At 35.4% G+C, this 12,144-nt stretch overlaps 2 protein-coding genes across 2 annotated transcripts in view; one reads left to right on the top strand and one right to left on the bottom strand.

The window, feature by feature from the left end:
- LOC111064454 (RYamide receptor-like) overlaps nt 1-12,144 on the top strand; it is a 390,152-nt gene that overhangs the window by 336,871 nt on the left and 41,137 nt on the right. The window lies entirely within an intron of this gene.
- Nucleotides 934-1,908, bottom strand: LOC120349697 (dentin sialophosphoprotein-like). The gene has a single exon (XM_039420217.1). The coding sequence runs from the start codon at nt 1,906-1,908 to the stop codon at nt 934-936; it is 975 nt and encodes a 324-aa protein (XP_039276151.1).

Genomic DNA, 12,144 nt, shown 5'->3' on the forward strand with positions numbered 1-12,144 from the left:
ATGATTTGTCATTAAATTGATTATTTTATCAAGGAAATAAAAACTAATATAAGACCAAATTTAATGGGATGAATTGAGTAATAACTGTGTACAATCAGTGGCAAAATGGAGTCAATTTATGATAGACTTTGCAACGTTGTTCTGCTATCTTTCTCCACTGTAATTATAACGTGGACCTCACTATAGTACATATTGTACCGTTACTTCAAGAAATATATTAATTGAGTTAATTCACACATTCGTTGAGGAACATCTAAGTAAAAAATTTTATTTTTTGAGCAAAGGAGGAAATTCCATCAAATTAATTCATCAAGCATTAACGTACAGTTTGCTATTTGGAGACCGCTCATCAAATATTGATAATTGATTTTGAAAGAAGGTACAGCATTCATCTCCGTCCAATGGAATCGGAAGCAGCGGCATTTTCCAGATTTTCTGTCGTCATTATCTGCATACTAGGGCCGGTTCATTGTTTACTAGAAAGAGAGACAGAGATGTTGGCTAGAAGAGTAGAGAGAATTCCTTCTTCTCACCAAATCTTCCGCTGAATATTCTTCTGTTCAAAAATCGTAAATTTTTGAACAGAAGACTATTTTTGAACAGAAATCGTAAATTTTTTACTCTTCCTAATAATTTCTTTTCATATGAATTGAGAAAGGGACTGTTTTTTCCATGAAGTGATAAATTAAAAAATACGTTACACATATATAAATCATATTTGTATTGAATCTGTTTCGACATATTATTTGAACTAATTTTTCCCAATATCCCTTAGAATTTATCCTGAGTTACACCATTTTTTTAGCATAATTTATATTTATAAGCCTTGTTACTTAGAACTTATCCCAAGTTAAATAGATACATTTTTGATAATAGCTTACATTTCCAAGCCTAAAACATCGATTTAACAACGTATTCGAAAATCACAAAATATTAGTGACTTTGCTCTCTGGACGTTTCATAATCTCTCAAACGATTGGAACGGATATTCTCATCACCATCATCACTACTGTCTGCAGGAGGACATTGATGAGATGGTTCTGAACTGTCTACACACTCACACTTCTTTTTACCAGTTTTAGATCTTTTCCGCTGTTTAGAGCTGCTTCTACTACGATCTGAATGCGAATCAATTGATGTTCCCTTATCATCTTTGTTACTAGAATCTGTCGATGTCGATTGATCACTTTGCACTGATTTCGGTTCTGTCTGTGATGAACCCTCTATCGTTCGAAAAGATTTCTCTGACATTTCTCTCTCATTCTGGCTGTTTCCTGACTTTTCATCCTTGTTTTTATCTTCTCCTTCTTTCGTTTTTGTAATAGTTTCAGAAGTTGATTCTGTCTTAGTTTCCGTGTCGTCACCCATGTTGGTCTGAGATGATTTCTCGGACAGCGCTTTTCCATTCGGATTTTCCGATGTTTTCTGTTCAGACCCATTATTTTTCTCTCCATCTTTTCCCTCTTCCATCTTTGTAAATTCTTTATGTGGTTCCGTTTGAGTCTCCATGTTGGTCTGTGAAGATTTCTCGGACAGCGCTTTTCCATTCGGATTTTCCAATGTTTTCTGTTCAGACCCATTATTTTTCTCTCCATCTTTTCCTTCTTCCATCTTTGTAGTTTCTTTATGTGGTTCCGTTTGAGTCTCCATGTTGGTTTGTGAGGACTTCTCCGATACATTCCGACTCTCTAAAGTTTTAGTATCAGAATCATCTTTCTTGTCAGAAGTATCACCTTGCACCTCCATATCTACAGTCTCTGTCTGAGTTTCTATATCTTCCATCATATTTGTCTGGGATGATTTCTCTGAAACAGCCATTCCGTTCTGATCATTCGATTCACGATCACCCCCTTCGCTCATAGCTTTACTGTTAGTTGATTCAGTTTGAGTATTTATATCCACAGCCATTCTCGTCTGTGAATATTTTTCTGTTGTATTTCTGGAATTTCCATTCTCATCTAAGGAGCAGCAGCCATGCCCATAGCTCTGAATTTTTGCATGAGGATGTGGTTGATTTTCTATGACGAAAGCAAATAGGCTAATTAGAAAGTATAGTAAATTGGGATTCACAAGTATGCTCACCATTGAGGTTTCCAATCACCAATCAGAACAAAGAAAGTCAAACAAAATTATTTGAACAACAAGAGTAAACTCCAATTACAATTATGCAACTTATAACTTTATGCTTGAATAAGAATTTGGAAAAGCTGATTGATAAGAGAATAATCTAATCACAACAAAAGTACCGAGTTTTCTTGGTTAAATCCTGTGTTTGAACAAACAGTCCAATTGAGTTTCAACTTCATCTATAATCAAATTTGACAATACAGTAGTCAATGAGTTGTAGCTACTATATTTATTATAATAACATTGATAAGATCAAATTTTGAAATAAAATTTTAGAGACCACATTACTGATTATGCACAGATAATCTGTCCACTTTCCAGTCTCTATCGAACAGCTTTAGATATTAATAGCTTTAAATATTATTGTATTACAATCACAGTTACACTCTCACTAGAATAATATTAAATTTCTCAATTCATATGAATTTTCTTCAACATAGCTTAAAGTGAACCAATCAATTCACAATCTTTTGTTGAAAGACTGATAAACTCTGTAGCCCACTCACCTAAAAACGTAGATTCTGCTTTTATAACATAACCATCATTTTCTTTGGTAGTGAATAAGATTTTGGGACCAGTATTTTGACTTTCCATCTTGTTGACTTCTTAATTGCACATACATTAATCACATTAACATGGTTTATGGTCAATGGACCCAACGATTTCTCCAATTGTGATTTGAAATTTTGATAATAATTTGGTATGAATATTTTGAATCTTGAGTACTGGAACTGATACGTCGTTTTTCAATGTAGTTGTGTTTTTGTTTTGTAAGTTTGTACAGACTGTGAGTAGTATATTTGATGCGGGAAGTCAATATGGGACCATATTGGATCAAGCTGGGTATGGGCACAGCCATCAGTATTCAAGCATAGATTATTCAGTTGGCCGTGAGAGGGTTGTTTACTGATTTTATTGAAACTCAGTGGAGTTGATCACTGAGCTACACGGGAGCCCGGTTAAACATAAGCCTGTTAAATTTTTATTATGATTGCATTTACAGAGAATCAAACAGAGAAGGCATATTATTTTTTGAAAGAAAGTGTTCACTGATTGGTTCTTGTGGTATTTAATCTCGTGCAACTGGGTTTAAGTAGTTATTATTTTATCAGAGTGATTGAACTAGCGATAGCGAGTTCTGAGTTTTGTCTTACCGAAGACCAAAGTCGTTGTTCGTCTGTTTGTATGTTCTACAATAGCTTTGGAAAGTATTGTTTAATCAGCTTTAAATTTTGATCACTAACTATTCGAGCCTTTTTACAGGTGGAGTTCGTTGGACAACAAATTTGACCCACTCCTTCGTCCTTTTTCAGGATATAACAAAAAATAACATTGAAAGTTTACGAGAAAAAAATTATTTCGATTAATCATTTAGTCAGCTGAAGAATTCATCGCATACAATTACAGTTTTTCCATTCATTCATTCATAACATCAGCTGAGGCTATTTTTGGAAGCTATCACACACGGAACGGGTAATTTCAGAAACAACATAAGTCATTTTTTGGTCAAAATTTGTTTATGCAGAATCTTATTCTTTGAAGGTAAATACAAAGTTCTCCTGAAAAACCACATAAGTCAGGCTTCTCTATATAGGTTAGATTACAAGCCTGACTTATGTGGCTTCTCAGGAGAACTCTGTATTTACCTTCAAAGAATAAGGTTCTGCATAAACAAATTTTGACCAAAAAATGACTTATGTTGTTTCTGAATTGACCCGTTCGGCCACTTTCATGCGCTGACACATGATTTCAGCTGGTTTAATAAACAACATAATTTAAAAATTTTACATCAACAAACTGATACGGGTTGAGATATCAATGTGCGGTTTCCATCATTTATTTTCTCTTAGAACTACTCTCAATCGAAATCATGTATCACATGACCACTTTCTCATTTAAAAAAATGAATTTGGATTTAAATGAGGGACAAACAAGTTGAAGCCACAAAATAATTTTGAAAAAAAAATTCTCTATTTCAAATAGGATCCCCAATTAAACCAACTGACAAATTACTCTTGTAAAATAAATATTTGGCTGTTTCCATAATTTTCATCAGCTCTGTATAATTAAAAGTCACAGGTTTCAAAGATTACAATAGAACACTTCTTGAGCGGGTTCCTCAACCTAGGAAGTCACTAGTTATATTTTCTTTCTGCTCCATGAGATTAGAAATTTGCTATTTTTAGTTTTTGATAGAAACAGTCTATTCTATTTAAACTCAATCATCCTTCACTGAAATTCCATTTCTTATTGCTTTTTTGGAATAAATAATCCTCTCTCAGGGTGAACGAATAAATTTCGGCTCCTTATTCGCTGAAACATGGCCATCCCACAGTTCTCTTGGAGAGAGTTACACTATTCACGTGAAGAGAAGTGATTACAATATAAATTTGCCATGGCTAAAATCATGGAAAATTGAGAGTACTGATGGCTGAAATTCATAAGAAGAGAAGAAGATGAAAAAGATATTGAATCAGCTGCACAGAAGCCTGTTAAACTTAAATCGTAATTAGAAGCCATGAGAACCAATCACAGAAGCATTCTTCCCAGGAAAGTATTTTCCAATTGATTCAAGTGGCATTTAATCATGATTGAAATTCAGCAGACTTTCGTGCAACCGGGCCTTTAAGTTTATTCAGTTCATGCAGACAGCTAAATCACCCATTTAATCATGATTAAAATTCAACAGACTTTTGTGCAACCGGGCCTTCAAGTTTATTTAGTTTATGCAGACAGCTAAATCACCCATTCAACAAGCCGGTGAAATAGCACGTAGCTGACTGATGTTCCATCTCAGCTAAAACAGGATCTTTGTATTTAACTTCACGTCAAACTTGAACCTGAACGACAATTTGGCCATTAACGCTCTTCTCTAAAATAGATTATTCAGTCTCTCTTGATTCATTAGACACAGCTGAAATTCTTCAGAAATAATTATTCGTCATGTAGCGAAGTGGAGACGAGCTTGAGTACAAGAATTTTCAACAGGCTTGAAATTTCGCAAACTGCTTCCTAGGTAGAGATGAGTCCCAGTAGTTTCATTGCTCCGCTTTCAGCCGTAAAAATGTGTCTCTGCGCTCCCATAATTCGCTAGCAAACAACTTTCAAAACTCTGCTGTAACGCCGTTTCTCTCTTGAAAGGCCTTTTCATAGCACAGACGGTATGTAGATTGAATGTGAGAATCAGCTGTTGGGACTTGCTAGTTTCATGCTCACTTGATACCGGGGTTGATGTGGATATAAAGCTCCTGCCTTACATTAAATTTATTGCCAATTAGAATATTCAAGACATATTACAAAATCTTTATAATATGACATATATACTGGTCAGAAACATATATTAAAAATAATTTGTAATAAACCTAAACAATATAGTTCAATGATGCTCTTCAGAGAACTGTCAATATTATCAGTGAGACATTCTTTTCTATTCAAAGCATTGCTGGATTTAGCTGAAATAATTTCGATATTCAACAGATGAGAGAAAGAATAACCTCAGGAATTCACAGGACATTAACCTCCCAAAACCAAGATTAGAACATTCCAGACGACACTTCAAATACATAGCTATAAAATATTCAATTCACTTCCAGTAACAACAAGAAAATAACGTCACGTCAGTTATTTAGAAAAGAAATCAAGAAATTCATTTTACAACTAGACAACCCGAATGATTTTTTTACTAAATTAATATAGGTCTAAATTTAGTATAATTTACACATTACACGACATGAACACTGCAACAATCAAGATCATTGAACTCACAAATCCCGTCCGGTATGCGTAAACAGTAAGACAGTATCAAATTTCAATCACTGTATCTTTCTTCAAAACGCATTCATTTATGGTATAATTACATCAGCACTTTGAAAAAAAAACGAAACGTTAACTATGAATAAAATTGAACTAAATATGAAAAAAAAACAGCAACCACTCCGTACATAGTTTTAAGTTTTGTGTAAGTGTGTGTGTGTGGTGTGTGTGTGTGTGTGTGTGTGTGTGTGTGTGTTGTGGTGTGTGTGTGTGTGTGTGTTGTGTGTGTGTGGTGTGTGTGTGTGTGTGTGGTGTGTGTGTGTGTGTGTGTTGTGGTGTGTGTGTGTGGTGTGTGTGGTGTGTGTGTGTGTGTGTGTGTGTGGTGTGTGGTGTGTGTGTGTGTGTGTGTGTGTGTGTGTGTGTGTGGTGTGTGTGTGTGTTGTGGTGTGTGTGTGTGTGTGTGGTGTTTGTGTGTGTGTGTGGTGTTTGTGCGCATGTGTGAATGTGTGTGCGTATGAATGTGTGCGCATATGTGAATGTGTGTGCGTATGAATGTGTGCAAGAATGATTATAAATATTGACATATTGATTTATTTCAATATAATCCATATTCAATTATTATGTTCTTCATGATATAATATTAAATTTGTATATAATATTTTATTATATATATTCAAGTGTCCCCACACAGGTAGCCTATAGGGAACACATATTAGAAATTAGGAAACAATATTGTATTTGATTTTTGGAATGCATTTGATTGTATAATTATTTTTTTTTAATAAAGAATTTGAATAAAGAATTTGAATACATATCATTGAAAATATAATTAAATAAACATAATTACCAATACATATATACTTCAATAAAATCTAGGCATCACCAGCAAAAAGAAAATCTTTGCCCGCTGGTGAGAGTTGCAAAACAGTAAAAGAAAAACAAAATATTTCGAAATAATGCAAAAAATTCAGGTTGAATTAAACAAATAATTACAGTAGAAACTTTAGAACAGCAGAATCATAAAAAATCAACAAATATTGTGCATAAAATAAATATCATTCACCAACTAGTAAAAAGTAAATTCGTATGGCTTTTGTTGGTGGCGAGTCCCTTGTGGGAAGGTCCCACCGCCTGAATATATAATTTGAACCGTCAATGGGCCTTACGACAGTCATACTTCAGCCGGGACCGACAGTTAACGTGCCCATCAGATAACACGGGAGTGATCTGGTTAAAAAACTTTTGGTATTAAGAGGGTTTGAACCCGGGATCTCTATGCTGCTACGCAGGCACTCTATCCACTAGACCACGGATCACTCCATTCACCAACTCCATTCACATCATTCACCAACTGCCTCCTGTCCTTCTATTCGATATTGTTCATGATCGACTCTCTCAAAATTAGAGCAATAATAGTCTAAAGCCTCCTGAGATGAAGAGCTAAAAATTTCAATCCGAGAACAAGAACTGAAACGAAAAAATAAACAAAATACATAATAGTTATATTGAGAGTCTATCCATTTTTGTATGGAGAAGGACGAAGAGGAATGTGAATTTCGTTCCTCAATGACTTTGATCTGTAAAAAGGTTCGAAGAATATATATTATCTTTAAAATTCAAAGCTGATTGATCGAAGCGTTCGAAAGTTATCGTAGAACTTACAAACATACAGACGGAAAACGAGTTTGAGCTCAACGAACATTTGCGTTTGTTCAATATTATAATTTGGAAATATGATGTTCCTTTGTTCGAGTATACAGAATATTCATAGTTGAATTAGTTGATTGATCGATTCAGCATAACCATTTTTGCCTCTCATCTGCATGGATTACGGTAAATTGATTGCAACTGCTCATAAAATTGTATCTATATAAGATAGTAATTGAGGGTTTTGTACTTCTCATCTAGCATTGGAAACAAGTATCATTAAAATGTGACAATATTATATATGTTTCCGCTTTCTAAAGTTGATTTCTTCAAGAACCGTCTTTCAAATTACGAGTTCATAGAACAAAGAGGAGTATAGTTATTCAGAAGAGAAAAATAAATATACGCGGCGTGTCATGAAATCTAACTAGTCCTAAATCCGCCTGATAAAGATTTTTCCATTTCATTTCAAATCTGTATAACATTTTCCGAAAGACCGACTCTCTGGAAAACCCAATGAATAGAAAAACGTGACAATGAATAGCCTACTTTGGAAAGCCGAACTGTTGAAAATAATAGGAAAGAAGGTTTACAAAAGCAGCTAAAATTGGAGAGATTTGATTCAAAGATTTTGAAATCAACGTGTTCTAGTATGAGTTTGAACTTGGAGAACGCCTTTTCTTTCTTCTTGTTAAATCAGCATTACACAGGCGGTTCCTTTTCCCACCGTATGTTGTCAAATAATTGAAAATGTGATTGAATGTAAAAGTTCACCGCGATCCCCCCGCAGGAACTACACGTGTCTTCAACCGACAACCTCATGCTTCTCATTCTCATATTATCAGACAGTAGAGTCTGTTGTGAGTCTATGTTCACAGTTCAGATCTTAATTGTAAATGGAATCGAAACAGATGGAGGAAATTATAGTAAACAGGATCCAGGAGATTGAAATGCTTGTTTCACTGAGCAAATCAGTATTGAAAGCACAGATTTGAATTTGAGAATCGAATAAGTAAAGCGGGGCGCAGTGCTTAGCTGAAATTTCTGCGTCACTGGCAGAGGGAAATTTGATCACAGTCTTCTCCCATCGTATCCAGAGGATAGAAGCATTTTTTCCCAATATTACTTCATTGTGACAAAGAGCTCAGAAAGTTTGTAAGTAGGGCGGAAGGACTGTAGGAAGTAGATTCATGGAATCCTCCACCAACTTTTCCCAATCTTCAATGCAGATAATATCTTTAATAATTTTATCTTCGGTTATGAGCACGATGACTGAATTTTCAAGTTTCAACTGAACAAGATTTGTTGGAAAATCCAGATGATGGATGAGTCATTGGTTTACGTGCTTCAGCTTTTAGACGCGAGATGAGCTCCACATAATCCTCTTCAAAGCAAGCTATCAAGCTCTGAAACTGTTAGAACCATTATGAATTCTTCAAGTAAGAACAAATTATGAACCAGTAAGAACAAATTATTTCTTCAAGTATCAACTAAAATTCTGGAATGAGAGGGTTAATGAAAAATATAACCATACAGTATCAATACTGCAAAGTATCATGTATCAATATATTGATCGGAAATTATATTCAATTACTCCGTTTGGTGGCAAGAAGCTTATAAGAATGTTTTTTGATTGAACACTTTATACAATCAGGCTAAGTTTGCGCTAAGGCTAAGTTTATCTTCCGGCAGTCGCGCTTTTGTAAAATGTACAACAGTGTCAGTTTTTTGCTGCACAAAACTAATGAATGGGGTGGTGTCAGTGAATGAGTCACCTATGCATTCCAAAACTTTCTCCCCATCACTCCACTGAGTTTCAGTATCAACCGAGCAATGATTCAGTCTTCAGGTGCCATTTAGTCGCGACAGTGCATAAGTCGCACTGTGCATAAGATAGGGAAAGACTATACAGGAACTGTAAACGAACCGATAACACAGAATTGATGGCTTCGCTTGATGTACCTTATTGGTAATCATCCAAATGTTCATAGGCGTAAAATAATGCAAGAAGATGGAAAAAGTAATTATACAATTGAATTAATATGTTTTGACAGTAAACAGAGTACATAACACTAGGACAATTGGATGTTGTAAAAAGTACAACACGCGACTGCTCGTGTGATTGAGTAGGGCGCGACTACTGGAAGGTTAAGGATAGTTGTATACTGAAATGCGACTCGACATGACGTGACCTGAGTCTGCTATGTGAGTTAATATCATATGATCATATTATTATGTTCACATTGAGACAAAGCCACTAACTCATCTATCAGACTCGGTACACGTCACGTCACGTCGCGTCGCGTCTCAATATGCGACTAGCTTGAGTGTATACTCTCTTGATATTACAGTTCGGATCCTGTGCTACAATACTACAATATACTAAAAAAGTACCCGTTCAAAAATATGGAACATTTTAGAAAATGTATGCTCGTAAGCAACAGATTATCTTTAGAATCTTCTCAAAAAGCAACGTGTTGCATCCGAAAAGTTACACAAGGAGCTTTAATGTATCTTTCCATAAGCAACAGATGCTCTTTTGTATCTTCTCAACAGCAACGTGTTGCATTCGAAAAGATACACAGGAGCTTTTTTGGAGTTACTTCCTTTTAGCAAAACTCACAGTCTATCAGCTGACATTCGTTCAACATGCTCTTTTTTTTATTGATATGTTGCAACTCTCTCATTCATGAAGAATCTCTGTGTGAAGGGAGCTTCCTTCATCAAGGGATCTAGGGTCTCTGAAACCTGATATTTTTGCAAAGCCGTGAATATTACCACGCGAACCATGCCTTGCCTATATGCCGTTTCAAAGTCACGGAGAGAAAGCAACGGGACGAGTACTGTAATAAATCAATAATGATGTATCAATCCAATAATTATATCTCCATTCAAAAATATCATGAATTGAATAAGATTGTACTGTAATGGGTGGAGGTATTACTAACACTACCCCACCCCTGACATCATTTGTAACGGGTGGGTAGCCAGGGGGGGGATTTATTTATGAGAGGACCCAATTTTGTAACAAGGGAAAATATATATAATAATTGCTTTTAAAATCTCTACCCAACTATTAAAACTGTTTAAATTTTTTTAATCCACGGTTGGGAGCTTTGGATGGATTCGTTCATGCAAATGCCAAGATCTTCACTATTGTTTAACAACACCTGTTTCAGCAACAAGTAACTTATCACGAGCCAGGAACGTGAAAGAAAATATTTTGTAGAAATGATACTGACATTAATTTATTAGTTGTATTCAAACATAAAATAATCGGTGATTATCGGTGAGTGGCCGTAGTCGAGTGGATCAGATGCTGGCTTTATGATTCAGAGGCCCGGGTTCAAATCCTGGCCCGGGCAAGATATTTATCTCGGGCCACTCCCGTGTTTCGGATGGACACGTTAAGCTGTCGGTCCCGGCTGCCTAAAAAGCAGTCGTTAGGTCATGTCAGAGGCCTTGAAATTGAACAGTTGCGACCTGAAAACTCTGACACCAGACCTGAGCCAGCCAGGTCACTCGGTATTATTATTTATTTATGGGTCATCTTTGGAATTCTGTTACATTCAATCATAATCTTCACTGTAAACAATACAGTTATTTATTCAATTACTTCTTGTTTCAAAATTACAACTTAAAAAAAAAATTAATTTCAAATAATATTTCTCAAATGTAGACTTTATGGCAATGATTCATGATTGGTATTCAGACAAGAATTTGCTAACTCACTCTACAATAAATTTAGGGCGTCGGTCAATTTATCTGGTCTATTCGAGCTTAATAAAATAATGTTGGCACTCACCATGGAATCGGACATTTAGCAAATGAATCGGCACTCACAATCACTCACGTTTACATTTTAACTACAGTACTATTTTCCAGACTACATGCTTTCAATTTATACAAAATAAAATCAAGGATATTTTCCATCCAAATAGGCCGAAGCCTAATTTTAGAGGCCCATACTTGTTCTGTGACTACATCTTTTCGCGGCGACGACTCGTTTAGAACTGCCGCTCTTCCACTCAAATTTTCCAATTTTCAAGAAAACACGTGGAGCGCCCGGCTTATTTAGGGTTAAAACGTCGTGGGGTCGCACGGTTCAAACACATTTCTAAATACGTTTGCATTAATTTCATTACGAAATCCAAGCCAGTACTATGGAAATGCTAGAAGACTGTTGAAATTTGGATGGATAAGAAGCAAGTTAGCAAATCTTCTATGGCAGCACAAAATTAAGGTGCTTACTTTGTGCATGAATAAATTCTTTAACAATAAAAAACAAGGTTCACTAGAGCTCATATTGGAAAAAAATTATTTAAATTTTGATCAGTTCAACAACCTGAAAGAATGGCACAAAAAATCTACAATTCAAACCTCTCAATATTCCCCATATTACAGTACCCAATATTCCTCAGAATTATCGGTATTTATAAGTTTTCCGTTGAGTAAAACCTAACGTGGGACTTTGGAAGTAAATGATAAGTAACTGAATGAGAATATTCCTAATTAGGCGGAGTTGGGACTGTTCAGTCCTCTATACAACTCAACCTCGAGTAGAAGTCAGAGAAGTAGGAAATACAGAAGTCATAGAAATTCAAAATACCTGTATGG

The sequence above is a fragment of the Nilaparvata lugens genome, chromosome 2 (genome assembly GCF_014356525.2).
Source record: "Nilaparvata lugens isolate BPH chromosome 2, ASM1435652v1, whole genome shotgun sequence".
NCBI lineage: Eukaryota > Metazoa > Arthropoda > Insecta > Hemiptera > Delphacidae > Nilaparvata > Nilaparvata lugens.